At 41.0% G+C, this 14960-nt stretch overlaps 1 protein-coding gene across 1 annotated transcript in view; it reads right to left on the minus strand.

Annotated features, from left to right (window-relative positions):
- Positions 1 to 14960, minus strand: part of WIF1 (Wnt inhibitory factor 1) — a 153293-nt gene that overhangs the window by 46048 nt on the left and 92285 nt on the right. The window contains exon 4 of the mRNA XM_077469847.1: positions 3002 to 3142. Within this exon, the coding sequence (XP_077325973.1) occupies positions 3002 to 3142 (141 nt within the window). The remainder of the gene's footprint in view (positions 1 to 3001; positions 3143 to 14960) is intronic.

Below are 14960 nucleotides of genomic sequence, written 5' to 3' on the forward strand. Positions count from 1 at the left end.
CGTAAAGTTGACGGTTGAACATAAGTCCAAGCACACATGATATGTTATATGCTTAAAGTATAACCAAGGACAAAGCTTTTTTTTGTTTTAGATAGAGTTAAGAGGGATTAGCACTATTGTCAGTTTGTATTGCTTTCTGTGCCCTTGTTAGGGAGATCCACCCTCTCTGTTTGTCCTGCTTACCATTAGCATTAAAAGTGTAAGTAAAAGAAAATTCCACATTTTGGGTTGCTCCCTTAAAAGTAATAGAGAAATAGGGAAATCTTCCAATGGGGACACTAGTTCCCATTTCCCCCCCAAAAATTCCTTCATTTTCAGGGATTTCCTTTCACTTCCTGTTTGGCTATGGGATAGGAAGTGAAGGAAATTCTTAGCAATGGGACACAGATGGCGAAAAAAAAATCTGATAGGGGTTATAATCCTCCCTTACTTTATCCAAAATAAAAATAAAAGTTTTTCCCATAGTTCTACCTTAAGCTGCAGGTAGCAATTTAGAGATGTGGGAAGAGATTTGAGGTTTGTGAGTTCTATTTAAACTGAGAACACAAAAAGTAGAGATATTACCCAATCAGCCACATTTCAACTGACTTTTTCCAGTATATATTAAAAGTGAAAAAAAAAAACAACGGTTGGTAGGGAGCAAGTACACTTCTTCCTATCACATTTACAGACTTCCCTGCTGAGTATTTTTAGACAAGCAAACTGTAGTCACAAACACTGAGATTTACTAAAACTGGAGCACACAGAATCTGGTGCAGCTGTGCATGGTAGCCAATGAGCTTCTAACTTCAGCTTGTTCAATTAAGTTTTGGCAAGAAAACCTAGAAGGTGATTGGTCTCAATGCAGAGCGGCACCAGATTTTAGACTCTCCAGTTTTAGTAAATAACCCTTAGGCCCCTTTCACACGGGGCGGATCAGTAAAGATCCGCCCCGTGATGATCCGCTCGCTCAGCGGGGATCGCTCCGTTGTCCCCGCTGAGCCGGCTGCGGACAGGGCGGTCTCCGCACACTGTGCGGGGACCGCCCTGTCAGCTCTCCGCTCTCCTCTATGGGGATCGGACGAGCACGGACCGTGTGTCCGTGTTCATCCGATCCGCTCTGCAGACGGACAGAAAAATAGGATTTTCCTCCGTCTGCAGAATCGGACATTTGCGGAGGCGGACAATAGCGGGTGTCTGCGGATGCTCATCCGCAGACACCCGCTATCCCATAGGGATGAATGGATGTCCGTATTTCATCCGCAAACGGATGGATGAAATACGGACATATCATCCGCATGTGTGAAAGGGGCCTTACTGTGCCATTAATTCATTTATTGCCATATCCGAGAGTACACTAGTTACAAGCAGTAACTAAAGGCAAAGATAGCTTTCTATATATTCTTGCAGTTAGTGCTGAAGCCAATATTATTTCAATACATCTGTATAGAGAATGTCCTTGTTCTTTTCAAGTTCATAACTATTTAAAGAACAATTGTCATGAAAGATTTATGGAGATGCCACTGCTGGCCTCCTCCAAAAATAGTAGTTGCCTGACTTCAATTCTTCTAAATCAACAATCTGGAAGAAGCATGCAGCAAATTAAAGTCAGTGAAAAGTCTAATGCCGTGTATACACGGTCGGACTTTCCGTCAGAAGAAGTCCGACAGAATCTTTTCATCGGATATTCCGATCGTGTGTGGGCCTGTGTTGTACGTCACCGCGTTCTAGATGATCGGACTTTGGTGTGATCATGTGTAGGCAAAACCGTTTCAGCAGAACCGTCAGAGTTTATTCTGATGGAAAAACCGGTAGTGTGTATGTGACATAAATGTATCATACCTTAATTTTATCTTTTTTTTTGCTCTAACGCATTTCTAATGTGGCTGATGCATTTAGATGCGTGCCAGGGTATTTTTGGTACGTTTTGCCATGTTTCAGTACAATTCTGTGCAGAAAAAATGCAGCATGTTCTCCTTCTCACTGGAACTGACCACACTGGTGTGAACTAAGCTATTGGAACCCATATAATCTACTGTCCATGCGTTTTTGATGCAGAAAAAAAAAACAACACACAGGACTGCATATGGTGTGAACCGGCCCTTTGAAAAACTGTAAGTAGTTACATAGTTAGTAAGGTTGAATAAAGACCAGTCCATCCAGTGTGAGTGTCTACTATCCCTGTACATTGCACACTTACATTGGCCCCTACCCTCAAGGAGCCCACAATCCAAGGTCCCCATTCATATACCAGGGCCAATTTTGGACAGAAGCCAATTACCCTACCTGCATGTTTTTGGAGTGTGGGAGGAAACCAGAGTACCCGGAGGAAACACACGCAGGCTCAGAGAGAACATGCAAACTCCAGGCGGGTAGTGTTGTGGTTGGGATTTGAACCAGTGACCCTTTTTACTGCTAGGGAAGAGTGCTAACCACTACACCACTGTGTGTATATTTCTTTCATGACATGTTACTTTTAAATGGGCAGGAGCTCCCAGATCAACCCACCTGTTACAGTCCTTTCAAGGTAATTTAATGTACCCTGCTGTATTTGTATTTTATATGAAGTCAAGTAAGGACAACTTTACTTCTGTGCTGCTACAACAGGAAGAATGAAGCCTAGTACATGTGGGCCAAGTGTCGGGCGGCATTGGGCCAGAAAAAAAACAGCAGTCAGCTGACTCCAACTCAGCTAATGGCTGAGAGCGCTGACTGAAGTGTTATGGCGGGGGGGGGGGGGCATCTTCATGTCAGAGCACATTAGCTCAGCAGAGACCGCTGCACTGACATCAGATCGTGATCCTGATAGTGTGTACTAGGCTTACGTGACCTCATATTTATCCAAACTAAGAATTTTGTGTGGAGCACTTGAGTGGAATATAGGTAGGCGTTCAACTTTCAACAGAAGTTTCTTTGGAGCATAGTGGGAATGTGTACAAATACAAAAGGCACTCATTCAAATTGACACTTGTACAACTGCATATAGAGGTCCTGGAAAGTTTAAGCTGTAAAATATCATTACCTTGCTGGCAAGTCTTGAAAAAGATGGCATTTTGTGGGGTCTGAAGAATCACATTCCCTTCTGAATTCATAACAAGAATATTAACTTCAAATGCCGCCACTCCATCTTGATTGCCAAGGCATGGAAAACCAACCTGAACAACTAAAATATAAGAATATAAATGCATGTACAGAAGTATGCAATATAGCAAGAATGGTATAAAAATTGTGAAACAAATTGGTTTACAAACTTTAATCACTTCAGGACTGTCATGTGGCACCCCTTGCTGTCTAGGCCTTTTATCGGTTTTCAGTGTTGTGCATAGTTTTACTGACAATCACTTCATCATGCAACACTTTACCCAAATGAATTTTATATAATTTTCCTGAGACAAATAGTGCGTTCTGTTGGTGGTATTTCATTTTTTTTAAATACCGGTATGTAAAATACAAGACTGAAAATTTTGGAGAAAAAAAAACACTTTTCCATTACTTTCTAGTATAAAAAATAAAAGTAAAGTACGAACACCCCCCAAAATAACAATTTTTTTTTAAAGTGGACACCCCAATGCAATCTAATTTTTTGCCACAATATTTTGTAGATGAAAGAAATGTAATATTGAGAAAAATTTAATTAACGTGCATTTAGCCTATAAAAGCCACCCACTGAAGCCAAGTGCAAGTTGACTGTTATTAATATAAAAAAAATCCCTGGAGAATGAAATGCATTGCACTGAAATCGCATTGCTTGTAATAGATAGATGTCAAAGATAACTGCAACAATTTAAATCACCCCCAAAAACAATCCTACAATTAATGGTGGCCAATGGGACTTTATCCCCACCCCCAAACAGAACCATATTCATTGGTAGTGGTATTGGTGGCATTTTAAATCTCCCCACCTCTTCATCATTGGTATTTAATAGCCCTTTAAACTTCTTTCCCCCTCACGACCATCCTTGATGGTCAATTACATTTTAAACCCCACCCCAACTATGATTGGCACTACCCCTGCTACTGCAAATAATTATTGAGTTCATGGGTTCAGTCACTAAACCTTCCTTCTCCCCTTCCTCGACTGTGAAAGGAAAGTGAGGGCTCATCACTGTAAACAGTACTACACTGTTTACATTGGTGATAGCTATTTGACCATCACAGTGATTACATGGCTCTAAGATTTTAGCCAATGCTAATTGAAAGTGGGAGAAGAGGCTTTGTACCCTAACTGTCCAGCCATTTAGTTACAAAAAGGGCAAACATTAGGTGGGATAGTTAAATAATAGATGTAATTTTAACACATCCTAGCTCCTTTAATATATGCAGGCTAGTCAAGCAAGTTTACATAAATCAGCTTTTAACTTTTTTTTTTGCAGTCTATGTGCCAGAACCCAAGCAAGAATTTTAACATCCAACAAAAGGAGCATAATAGGTCGGTAGCATTCAGCGTAAGGGGTAAAGCATATCTCTACCAGGTTTCGGAAGTACTTTAATAGTAGCCTCTTTCATAGAATCTGGAAGGCTACCACTTTTAAAGGCTTATTCAAACACTAGTAAGAGCTCTGGCAAAAGGACCCAACCATTATATTGCAACCGGGAGTTTGTTATTTTGTGTTTGGGAGACAGCAATTTCTATTTCTTCTAGGATCAGTGGGACAAAAATTGTGAGATTGTAGTAGAAGAGCACGACACTTTGGTCCTATATAGTTTTTGATAAGTCATAGAAGCTCTGTAAGATGCCCCTCGTATTATAAGCAATAGAGCCCCATGCCTTGTTAATGGCACTAATTATGGTAGATGTTTGTTGAGTGTGAGAAATCATAGCCAAAGTGGCCTATCTGCTCACCCTCTTCAAAATATTTCTGTGCAAGGAAGAACCTTTTGTGTTCTGCTTTAGTCAAGGAGAGATGCTTATACAGTTTTTAAGCTTCCTGCCACCTGTTCCAATTAGTCTAAGAGGGGTCCGCAATGTATACCTCCTCTGCCTCTCTCGCTTCTTGCAAAATATCACTTTCCAACTTGTTTGGAGTTCATAAGGGGCCCTCTTTTAATTTCAACATTGCTAAGGGAGATGGGGGCTAAGCAAAAGGGGTTGACTTTTCATGAGGGAATCCCTTCTGGTTTGTTTGTATAAGTTCATTAAAGAGGGGAATGGTCTGATAGGCCCCTGGAACTATAGGTAGTGGACTCCATTCATGGAAAAACAGAAGTAGATCCCAGAGCTAAATCGATATGCGACAGTGTAGAATAAGTGCTTGAGTTGCATGAATATTCCCGTGCATCGGGATATCTAAGTCTTCAGATAACCAACAAACCCAGCTCTATCAATTGTTTCACAAATCTGGTTTCAGTTAGCGTTCCTGACTGGCTCATGGGTGCAGACCTTTCCAAAGCAGGATTAATCACGTTATTAAAAATCGCCCATTACCAGCACTGGGGTGGAGTTATACTGAGCCAAAAACCTTGAATGTTTTTTCAACACATCATCAGTATAAGGTGGAGGAACATATATCAGCCAGAAGAAAGTACTTGTGATCAAGAGTACACACCAAAAAAATGAAGCAATGCCATGCTGTCATGAACATATATTTAGAGGCAAAGTATTTTGTGAGAAACAGCAACAACTTTCCAGCAAAACTCCGTACATCCACTCCAACAGTTACACAAGCCACAACAATACACATAACAGTCCACGCAGGACACCCACCAGGGGCTCCTTCGTGGTGAAGCCGTTACACTATAAAATAGTACCAACAGAAACTGTGATTAAAAGCTCTTATACTCATGATGCAACCTACTAGCCGCTGTTGTAGGATGTAAGGTGGGTGTCAGGGTTGTAGTAAGTAGGAGCACTTAAATGAAACATTAGGAAGAACTATTGCATGTACGCTGCTCATTCCTGTCCAGACAGGAACTGCTGTGGGAGAATCAAAGAACTGAGTGGCTTTTACATAAACAATATGGAATTCGGCTGGGTACAACATGGCATAATCGTCGTTTAACATCCACAAATTTAGCTCCATTATGTTCAATATTTCCTTTTGGACAGACTTTTGATAAAATCAAATCTCGCTCCCTGTAGTTGAGTATCTTCAGGATAAATGGTCTAAGGCTGGATTCACACCTATGCATTTTTAGTGCTTTTTGCATTTTGCGGTTTGCACTATAGTCCACTTAACATGGTTTTCTATGAAACACGTTCTGTGGTGCAAATCTGCAAAATGCAAAAAGCACTAAAACTGCATAGGTGTGAATCCAGCCTAAGGGCCAGTTCACACCAGATGAAGTTCTCTGCACTTTTTTTTTTTTTGCACTAAAATGCATTCACAGTGTTTTTCATGTATTCCCATGGCTCTAGTTCACACCAATGCAGTCAGTTCCAGTCAGTTTCCGGTCAGTTTCTGCATGGGAAACTGACTGGAACTGACTGCATTGGTGTGAACTAGAGTCATTGTAATACATGGAAAACACTGTGCATGAATCTTTAGGGCCAGTTCACACCACAAAAATGCACTCATACGTTCCGGATCAGTTTTTGCTTACAGTTCACACCACAAGCAGTTCCAGTGCTTTTTTGATACAATTTTCTAGGTTCCAGTACAGTTCTGTGCAGAAAAAATGCAGCACGCTCTACTTTTTTTCTGCACTGGAAACTGCACTGGTGTGAACTAGAGCCATTGGAATACATGGAAAACACTGCATGCATTTTTAGTGCAGAAAAAAAGGCAAGGAACTGCACCTGGTGTGAACTACCACTGATGCCGCCTACACACGACCGTGTTTCCAGACGCAATGAACTCTGAAGGTCTTTCTGACGGAGTTCCGATGGAGTTCTGCTGAAACAAACTTGCCTACACACAATCACACCAAAGTCCGTTTGTTTAGAATGCAATGACATATGATGTGACTAGAAAAGGGAAGTTCAATAGCCAGTAGCCAATAGCTGCCCTTGCATTATTTTTGATCCGTCGGAATAGCATACAGATGAACGAATGAAAATAGGAATTGATTCAGTCGGGAAAATTTAAAACTCTTTCTAGATCCATCAGAATTTTTGAACAAAAAGTAAAATAATTGATTACACGTAGCGCTATTTCCTGTGTCAACACAATCTATCTAGAATATTAAGTGATCCTATGTGGATAAATGTGCTTTATGCTATAGACAAAAATCCCATAAATTATACATATCACCACCAGTAAGTGAATATAATAATCCGTATATATACAAATTAGTGACTAATATAATACTCTAAAAAAAAGTGAATATAGTCCATCCCCCAGAGAATAATTCTGTTTACAGGCTCCAAAGTCCTTCTATAAGTGCACAAGCAAGTCTTCAGTGTCCAGACCAATTATAGTTAACTCCTTCACCACACCATCCGTGATTGTGAGCCCCCCTTCATGGAAACACTCACCAGCTGTTAAGCCTTACACTCGCGTGCTAGGCTAAAAGGGCTTTTAAACCTCTCAAGAGATGGTTCCAATACACCGGCACAACCGATTGAATATTCTCCACTCAGGTACTTCTATATGTATATATACCTCAAAAGAAATCACAGAGGAAGCCTCCAATAGTGTAATACCGTAAACACACTTTAATCTTAAAAAAATATCACTCTTTATGCACTCACATGAACAATAAACGAATACGTCACTTCAAAAGAGATCAAAACCACTTCACACTCCAACTTCATCAAATGTTCTAAATACGCAGGGGCATTGGTGGTCACAGCGGACCTATTGAACAGGGAACTGGATCGCTCTCTCTCACCCCTCCTTCCGTATCCCGCCTGGTCCCACACAGCAGGTCTGTTTGAATAGGGCGCCTTTAGCTTGATTGTCCCGTCCCCTTAGTCCAACACCACCTTCCAGCTCTGTGTATGTCAGCTTAGTATCTCAGTAGCGTTCGCCACGCCCCCGACATGTTTCGTCATACCAGACTTAATCATGGGATTCGTTGTATTACGTTGTTATCTTAAGTAATGACAAAGTTATCGCCAAATAAACAGGCTCATAGCAAAAATCAGAAAATTGCTCTGGTCCATAAGTGGTAAACAGGTGTGAGAGCCGAAGAGGTTAATAAGCAATTACACACATCTCTATGTAATTGCAATATTTTATTATTAAAGTTGGTTTTAAAGCGGGAGTCCGCCGGGACTCCGCCGGGACTCCGCGTTTTTTTTTTTTTAAAGCCAGCAGCTACAAATACTGCAGCTGCTGACTTTTAAAATAGTGACACTTACCTGTCCAGCGCGCCCGCAATGTCGATCGTCTCTCGGGTGCTGCCGCCGCCATCTTGGGTATGGGAATCAGGAAGTGGAGCCTTTAGGCTTCATTTCCCGGTTCCCTACTGCTTATGCGCGAGTCGCGCTGCGCAATAAGGATGGACCCGCTGCCTCTGGGATCTGTGTGTTTCCCAGCAGGCAGCGGGGGACTTTCGGAAAGGGGCGTAATCTATGCCCCTTTCCGCAGAGAGCTATCCCGGAAGTGGGTGCAGATACCTGTACTGTACAGGTACCTGCACCCCCCCTCCCCCCTGAAAGGTGCCAATTGTGGCGCCGGAGGGGGGGAGGGTTCCGATGAGCGGAAGGTCCCCTTTAGGGTGGACCTCCGCTTTAAGAAAGATTTACACTGTGCAGCATGTCTGTTTCCTCTGATAGCCTAAGGCAGTGTTAATGTGGATTGGAGTAGCATTTTTCTGGATCCCTCTATCATCTGGTGGGATGACCCCTCAGCAGTGGCGGCTGGTGTTTTTTTTTTTTGGGTGAGGCGGCACTACACCGCACCTACTGTCTGCCAGTCAGTCTTGCACTTACTCCATCTAGGTGGCAGGCAGCGGCTCCGGAGTCCTCATCTACAGCGCGGTAGACCCAATCTAGATGGCGGGTAATGGGCGGCGAACTGCAGGCATCGGCTCCAGTGTCCTCATCTCTAGCATAACAGCTTTTGCAGTGCTTCTCCTCTCTCCTCCTCCTAGGCGCTAGGCATCCAATAGGATCGCCTGACATTTTGGCCAATCGGGAAACGGATCTCACAACCCACTTCCTGATTGGTGGGGAGGAGATTTTGTGTCTAAAAAGTGAATATTAATTTGCTATTGTCACACAACTGGGTGGGATCGAAGCGCAGTGCCCTGCGCCCACAGCCAACCCTTTTATGAAGCCTGACTCTAATCAAGTGCTTCAACCCCCCCCCTCTATATTGGAATCCATAGTCTGGCGCCCTGTATGTAGATTAGGGAGTCCGACGCATGGATGAGGGGGGCAATGCCCACGCACCCCTAATGGATGGGCTGCCACTGCCCCTGAGGCTGAAGGTGGAAGGAGATTCAATTGGGTTATATTTCGCTTTTTGACTTCTCTTTTAATAGAGGGTCAAAACTAGCTGGTAAGTGTACATCTATCCCATGTAGTGGTGGTCATCACATGGATTTTCTGGAAGTTTTGGTGTTGGAGTATTTGAGCTATATATTAAAAGAGGACTGTTCTTTTCACATGGCCTTTACTATTTAAAGCGGACTCATTTTCCTTTCACATGGACTGTTTTTTTTTTTTAATTTATGTGGTTTTATACCCTATAATTATTTTTGGTTGAAGATTTGTCAAATTGCCTATTAGCGCAACAGTTAAATTTTAATATTGATCGTGATTAATACCTTTAGCTCGATTATTCAGAAGTTCACTTTTTATGGTTGAAAAATCATCTTCTATGGAGCTCACCCAGCCCTCCAGCATGGTTGTGCGCTCACAGATGTTTTGGACATCTTGTTTAACTAGAGCTACATCCTCTTTGATTTGGTCAGAAAAAGACTATAAAGACATGTTACATGCCTGTACGGCCTAAAACACATCCCCCAATGTTGGTTTAACAGGAGCCATGGATTCATTGGCCTGCCTGTGTGTTAAAAAAACTCTAAGCCCTCAGGGCCAGGACAGAAGAACACAACTCACATTGACTATATTGAGATTCATTCTATTTCTCAGAAGTATATTTGTTCTATGCTTAAATTGAGATTACTCCTCTACGGAAATATGACTTCTTGAGCCGTCAACCCCACTGATGCTCCCCCCCCCCCCCCCTTCCCTTTTCCTTTTTTCTTCTCCCTGTCTCCCTTTTTTTAGATGCCCAGTGTGTCAATTATTCTCTCTACAATCCAGAAAACTGCTACCTGGTATGCTATTCACCATTCATTGCGACTGCCTCGAGGCCTGGGCATGAGGTTTTTTTTTTAACCACCATCTCGTTGTAGTTATGCACTTACCAGTCTGTGTCATCTTCTCGGTGTGAACATGTCTGTCATATTTCCCTATATGATTCCCATCACAATGCAAGTTATATTTGTCATGGATGCCACAGCCATAAGTCTTTAGGCATTGTATGTTATTGTAAGGGAACTTTATCTATTGCGTTAGTACTGTCTTTTAAACCCTTGTTTGTACACATATAATATATTACTGTTGATGATTATCAACAGGCTGTCATGTCATACTACATTGTTTTGCTGCATACCTTAAATTTAAAATTAAATGATTAATGTGGCCAGTTTCTGGGTTGAGACCAAATCTGATTTAAGCCAGCCGAGCCTGCAGTCTCATGCTTGTGATATTGCATTTTTAAGATGTGCTCAGATATTGACTACTCTCTGAACTTTGCCTGCCTTTTGACTCGGATATGTCCCTAACAATTCTGAACCTCGCCTGCCTTTTACCTGGACTATCATTAAACCTCTCTGTCTGTCTGCCAACTGCAAGGACCTATTTGCTTTGCTCAGTTTGTGCCTGCCCCAGCATGGTAACCAGGCACTATATCATTGTGTATACGTTTTGGGGACAACTGAGTACTGGTAGGCCTGCTTGCCAAATGGGAAAGGGGGCTACTAAAGGCAAAGAACACATAAGCTAGCTATAGTGTCTGTCCATGTGTTGGGGTAAGCATGACACCAGCCTCAACACAGCTCTGTAATACATTCTTAGATTTTTTTTTATCCTTGAATATTTACAAAATAAGGCATCACATTCTTACCACAGCATACATTTCTTCTACGCCACTTTCTGACCCACCCAATTTTACCGGTTCTTTTATCTCCTACTTCTCTCAACTTGACTTAAATCGGTCTATAATATGAAATGTTCCACCTGCATACGTGATCCTATTCTCATCTATTTATTTAAATCTTGTTTTAGTTCTCTGTGCCCTATTATTCTCAATATAAAAAAACAAGGACTCCCTTAGCTCTGGTTTTGTTCCAATGATCCTCAAAAAAAAATGCTATCACCCCGGTACCAAAAAATACCCAACATGGTTCTGGTCAATTTAAACTTTCACCCCATATCTAACTTACCCTTCTTTGCCCAGATCCTCGAGCAGGCTTTGATATCTTTTTTATATAACCAACTGACTACAAATAACTAATTTTACCCTCCCCAATCTGGTTTTCGCCAACTGCACAGCACAGAAACTGCCTTGGCTAAAGTCCCTAACGATTTTCTGTTGGGTTCCGATTCCAGCTTACTAATTGTTCATATTCTACTGGATCTTAGTTCTGCCTTTGAAACTGTAGACCACAATCTTTTACTTTCTGGCCTTGAAATCATATTTGGAGTCTTAGAATTGGCTCTGGTTTACGTTGTATCTTACTGATTGCTGTCACTTTGTTTCTTGGCGGATTCCAGTCTGAAGTTGGTCCGGTCAAGTTTAGTGCTCTTCAAGACTCCATTTTGAGTCCTTTACTTTTTAGCATTTACTTGTTTCCAATTGGCCAACTTTTTAGATTATGTGGGCTCAATTATCACTTCTATGCTGATGACACTCAGATATACATCCACACTAAACCAGATTCTACATTGGCTGCATTTCTCCTATCTAACTGTATTTATGATATAAAAAACATGGATGGCCCACAAGACTAAAGTCATGCTTATTGGAACCTTCTATCAATTATGTACGGCCAGTCCTGATAGCCTATCTATTAATGGCACTATACTTGAGCTTCAGTCTAAACTGAAAAATCTAGGGATACAAAATGTTTTCAGAATATCCTTTTCTACTTGAGAAACATTGCTAAGCTGCATCCTATACTATCACACACTGTAAAGCTGAACCATAAATTTGTGTTCTCCCAACTTGACTACTGCAATGCTCTACTCCAGTACTTCTCAAACTTTTTTGTCTTGTGGTGCACCAAAAAGATCTACAAATGTTCACGGCACATTGTAGTTCGTAAGTTTCTTAGCTTGTTTATTTTGTTGAGCCGTGAGATTTTTGAAGTATCCCTTTAGTTTGTCCTTTACAGCTGGATGTTTTGTTTCCAAGTGTCTCTTCAATTTGCTGGGAACAAGTGCCTTGCTTGACAAAACTGCATTGCAGATTAGACAGAATGGCAATTGAGCATCTTCAGATCCTGAAGCGATGAAACCATACTCAATGTAATCTTCTTTGTACTTTCGCTTGCTTCCTTGCTTTTCATTTAACAGTTTCTCTTTCAGAGTTCCAGACTTGATTAAGTATTTCTTCATCGCTAAACAATGAACAAACTTTATTTATAAGCATCAAAGTTGGAATAGAACGGTCTCTATTACTATAATATAATTAGAGTGATCGAGTTCTCCCGAGATCTTGCAAAAGTATTGCATTACGTAAGCAACCAATGAATGACAGACTTATAGAGATTGCGTTTTTATATACAGTTGTGCTCATAAGTTTACATACCCTGGCAGAATTTATGATTTCTTGGCCATTTTTCAGAGAATCTGAATGATAAACACAAAAACATTTCTTTCACTCATGGTTAGTGTTTGGCTGAAGCCATTTATTATCAATCAACTGTGTTTACTGTTTACAGTGTTTTTAAATAATAATGGCAACAGAAACTTGCCAAATGACCCTGATCAAAAGTTTACATACCCTGGTGATTTTGGTCTGAAAACATGCACACAAGTTGACACAAAGGGGTTTGAATGGCTATTAAAGGTAACCATCCTCACCTGTGATCTGTTTGCTTGTAATTAGTGTGTGTGTATAAAAGGTCAATGAGTTTCTGGACTACTGACAGACCCTTGCATGTTTCATCCAGTGCTGCACTGACGTTTCTGGATTCTGAGTCATGGGGAAAGCAAAAATAATTGTCAAAGTAACTGTGGGAAAAGGTAATTGGAAAGGGATATACAAAGATATCCAAGGAATTGAGAATGCCAATCAGCAGTGTTCAAACTCTAATCAAGAAGTGGAAAATTAGGGATTCTGTTGAAACCAAACCACAGTCAGGTAGACCAACTAAAATTTCAGCCACAACTGCCAGGAAAATTGTTTGGGATGCAAAAAAAAGTAAACAATTAACTTTAGGTGAAATACGGGACTCTCTGAAAACATGTGGTGTGGCTGTTTCAAGATGCACAATAAGGAGGCACTTGAAAAAAGATGGGGCTGCATGGTCGAGTCACCAGAAGAAAGCCATTACTATGCAAATGCCACAAAGAATCACGCTTACAATACGCAAAACAGCACAGAGACAAGCCTCCGCAAACCTTCTGGCACAAAGTCCTTGGGAGTGATTAGCCCAATATTGAGCTTTTTGGCCACAACCATAAAGGTTACATTTGGAGAAGAGTAAACAAGGCCTATGATGAAACGTACACCATTCCTACTGTGAAACATGGAGGTGGATCTCTGATGTTTTGGGGATGTGTGAGCTACAAAGGCACAGCAAATTTGGTCAAAATTTATGGCAAGACGAATGCAGTATGTTTTCAAAAATTACTGGAGGAACATTTGCATTTATCAGCCAGGAAACTGCGCATGGAAGGTACTTGGACATTCCAACATGACAATGATCCATAACACAAGGCCAAGTCGACCTGTCATTGGCTACAGCAGAAAAAAGTGAAGGTTCTGGAGTGAACATCTCAGTCTCCTGACCTCAATATCATTGAGCCACTCTGGGGAGATCTCAAACATGTAATTCATGGAAGACAACCCAATAATTCACAGGAAATGGAGACTTTTTGCCAAGAGGAATGGGCAGCTTTACCATCTAAGAAGATAAAGAGCTTCATCCACAAATACCACAAAAGACTTCAAGCTGTCATTGATGTTAAAGGGGAACAATATTAAGAACGGGGGTATGTAAACTTTTGATCAGGGTCATTTGGCTAGTTTCTGTTGACGTTATGATTTAAAAAGAGTAAACACAGTTTATTGATAATAAATGGCTTCAGTTAAACACTAACCATGAGGGAAAGTAAAGTTTTTGTGTTATCATTCATATTCTCTGAAAAATGGCCAAAAAAATCATAAATTCTGCCAAGGTATGTAAACTTATGAGTACAACTGTATGTTACTTTTTTAACTTTTTGTGACATTGATTTACCATTTCATTTTTCGATATGTTCAAGGTTTTAAAAAAGCTAGCAATTTTAAATATTTCTCAGAACTCCCAGGGCACACCTGCAAATCTCACACAGTTTGAGAATCACTGCTCTACTTGCTGATGTACCTAAATCCACAATTAAACAACTACAATATGTACAAAATTCTGTATCCAGAATCCTGGCTAGGTCTGGTACAACTGATCATATTACCCCTATCCTGCAGTCCTTGCACTGGCTACCCATCAGGTTTTGCATAGACTTTAAGATACCTTTGCTCACCTATAAGGCTCTGCATGGCTTGGCACCCCATTATCTGTCTAAACGTTTATCAACTTACTCCCCCCTCGTAACCTCCGCTCCTCAAATTCTGGTCTTCTGTGTGTCCCCTCTACTCACCTAAACTCAATGGATCTCAAAGCCTTCTCCTGCTATGCCCAAAAACTCTGTAATTCACTTCCAAAGAACATCAGAGTCATCTTCTCTAAACACATTAAATCAAATATAAAAACTTTTTTCTTTAGACAATGTTTCATGTAATTGTTCCTTTTTTCCTCTGTTTTACCCTGTGCATTTCTTGTGTTTTTGCTTTTGTTTCTCTTGTCTTGTAAAGAGCTTT

The sequence above is a fragment of the Lithobates pipiens genome, unplaced genomic scaffold, assembly GCF_037356315.1.
Source record: "Lithobates pipiens isolate NorthernLeopardFrog02 unplaced genomic scaffold, aLitPip1_a1.2 Scaffold_8, whole genome shotgun sequence".
In the NCBI taxonomy this organism is placed as follows: Eukaryota; Metazoa; Chordata; class Amphibia; order Anura; family Ranidae; genus Lithobates; species Lithobates pipiens.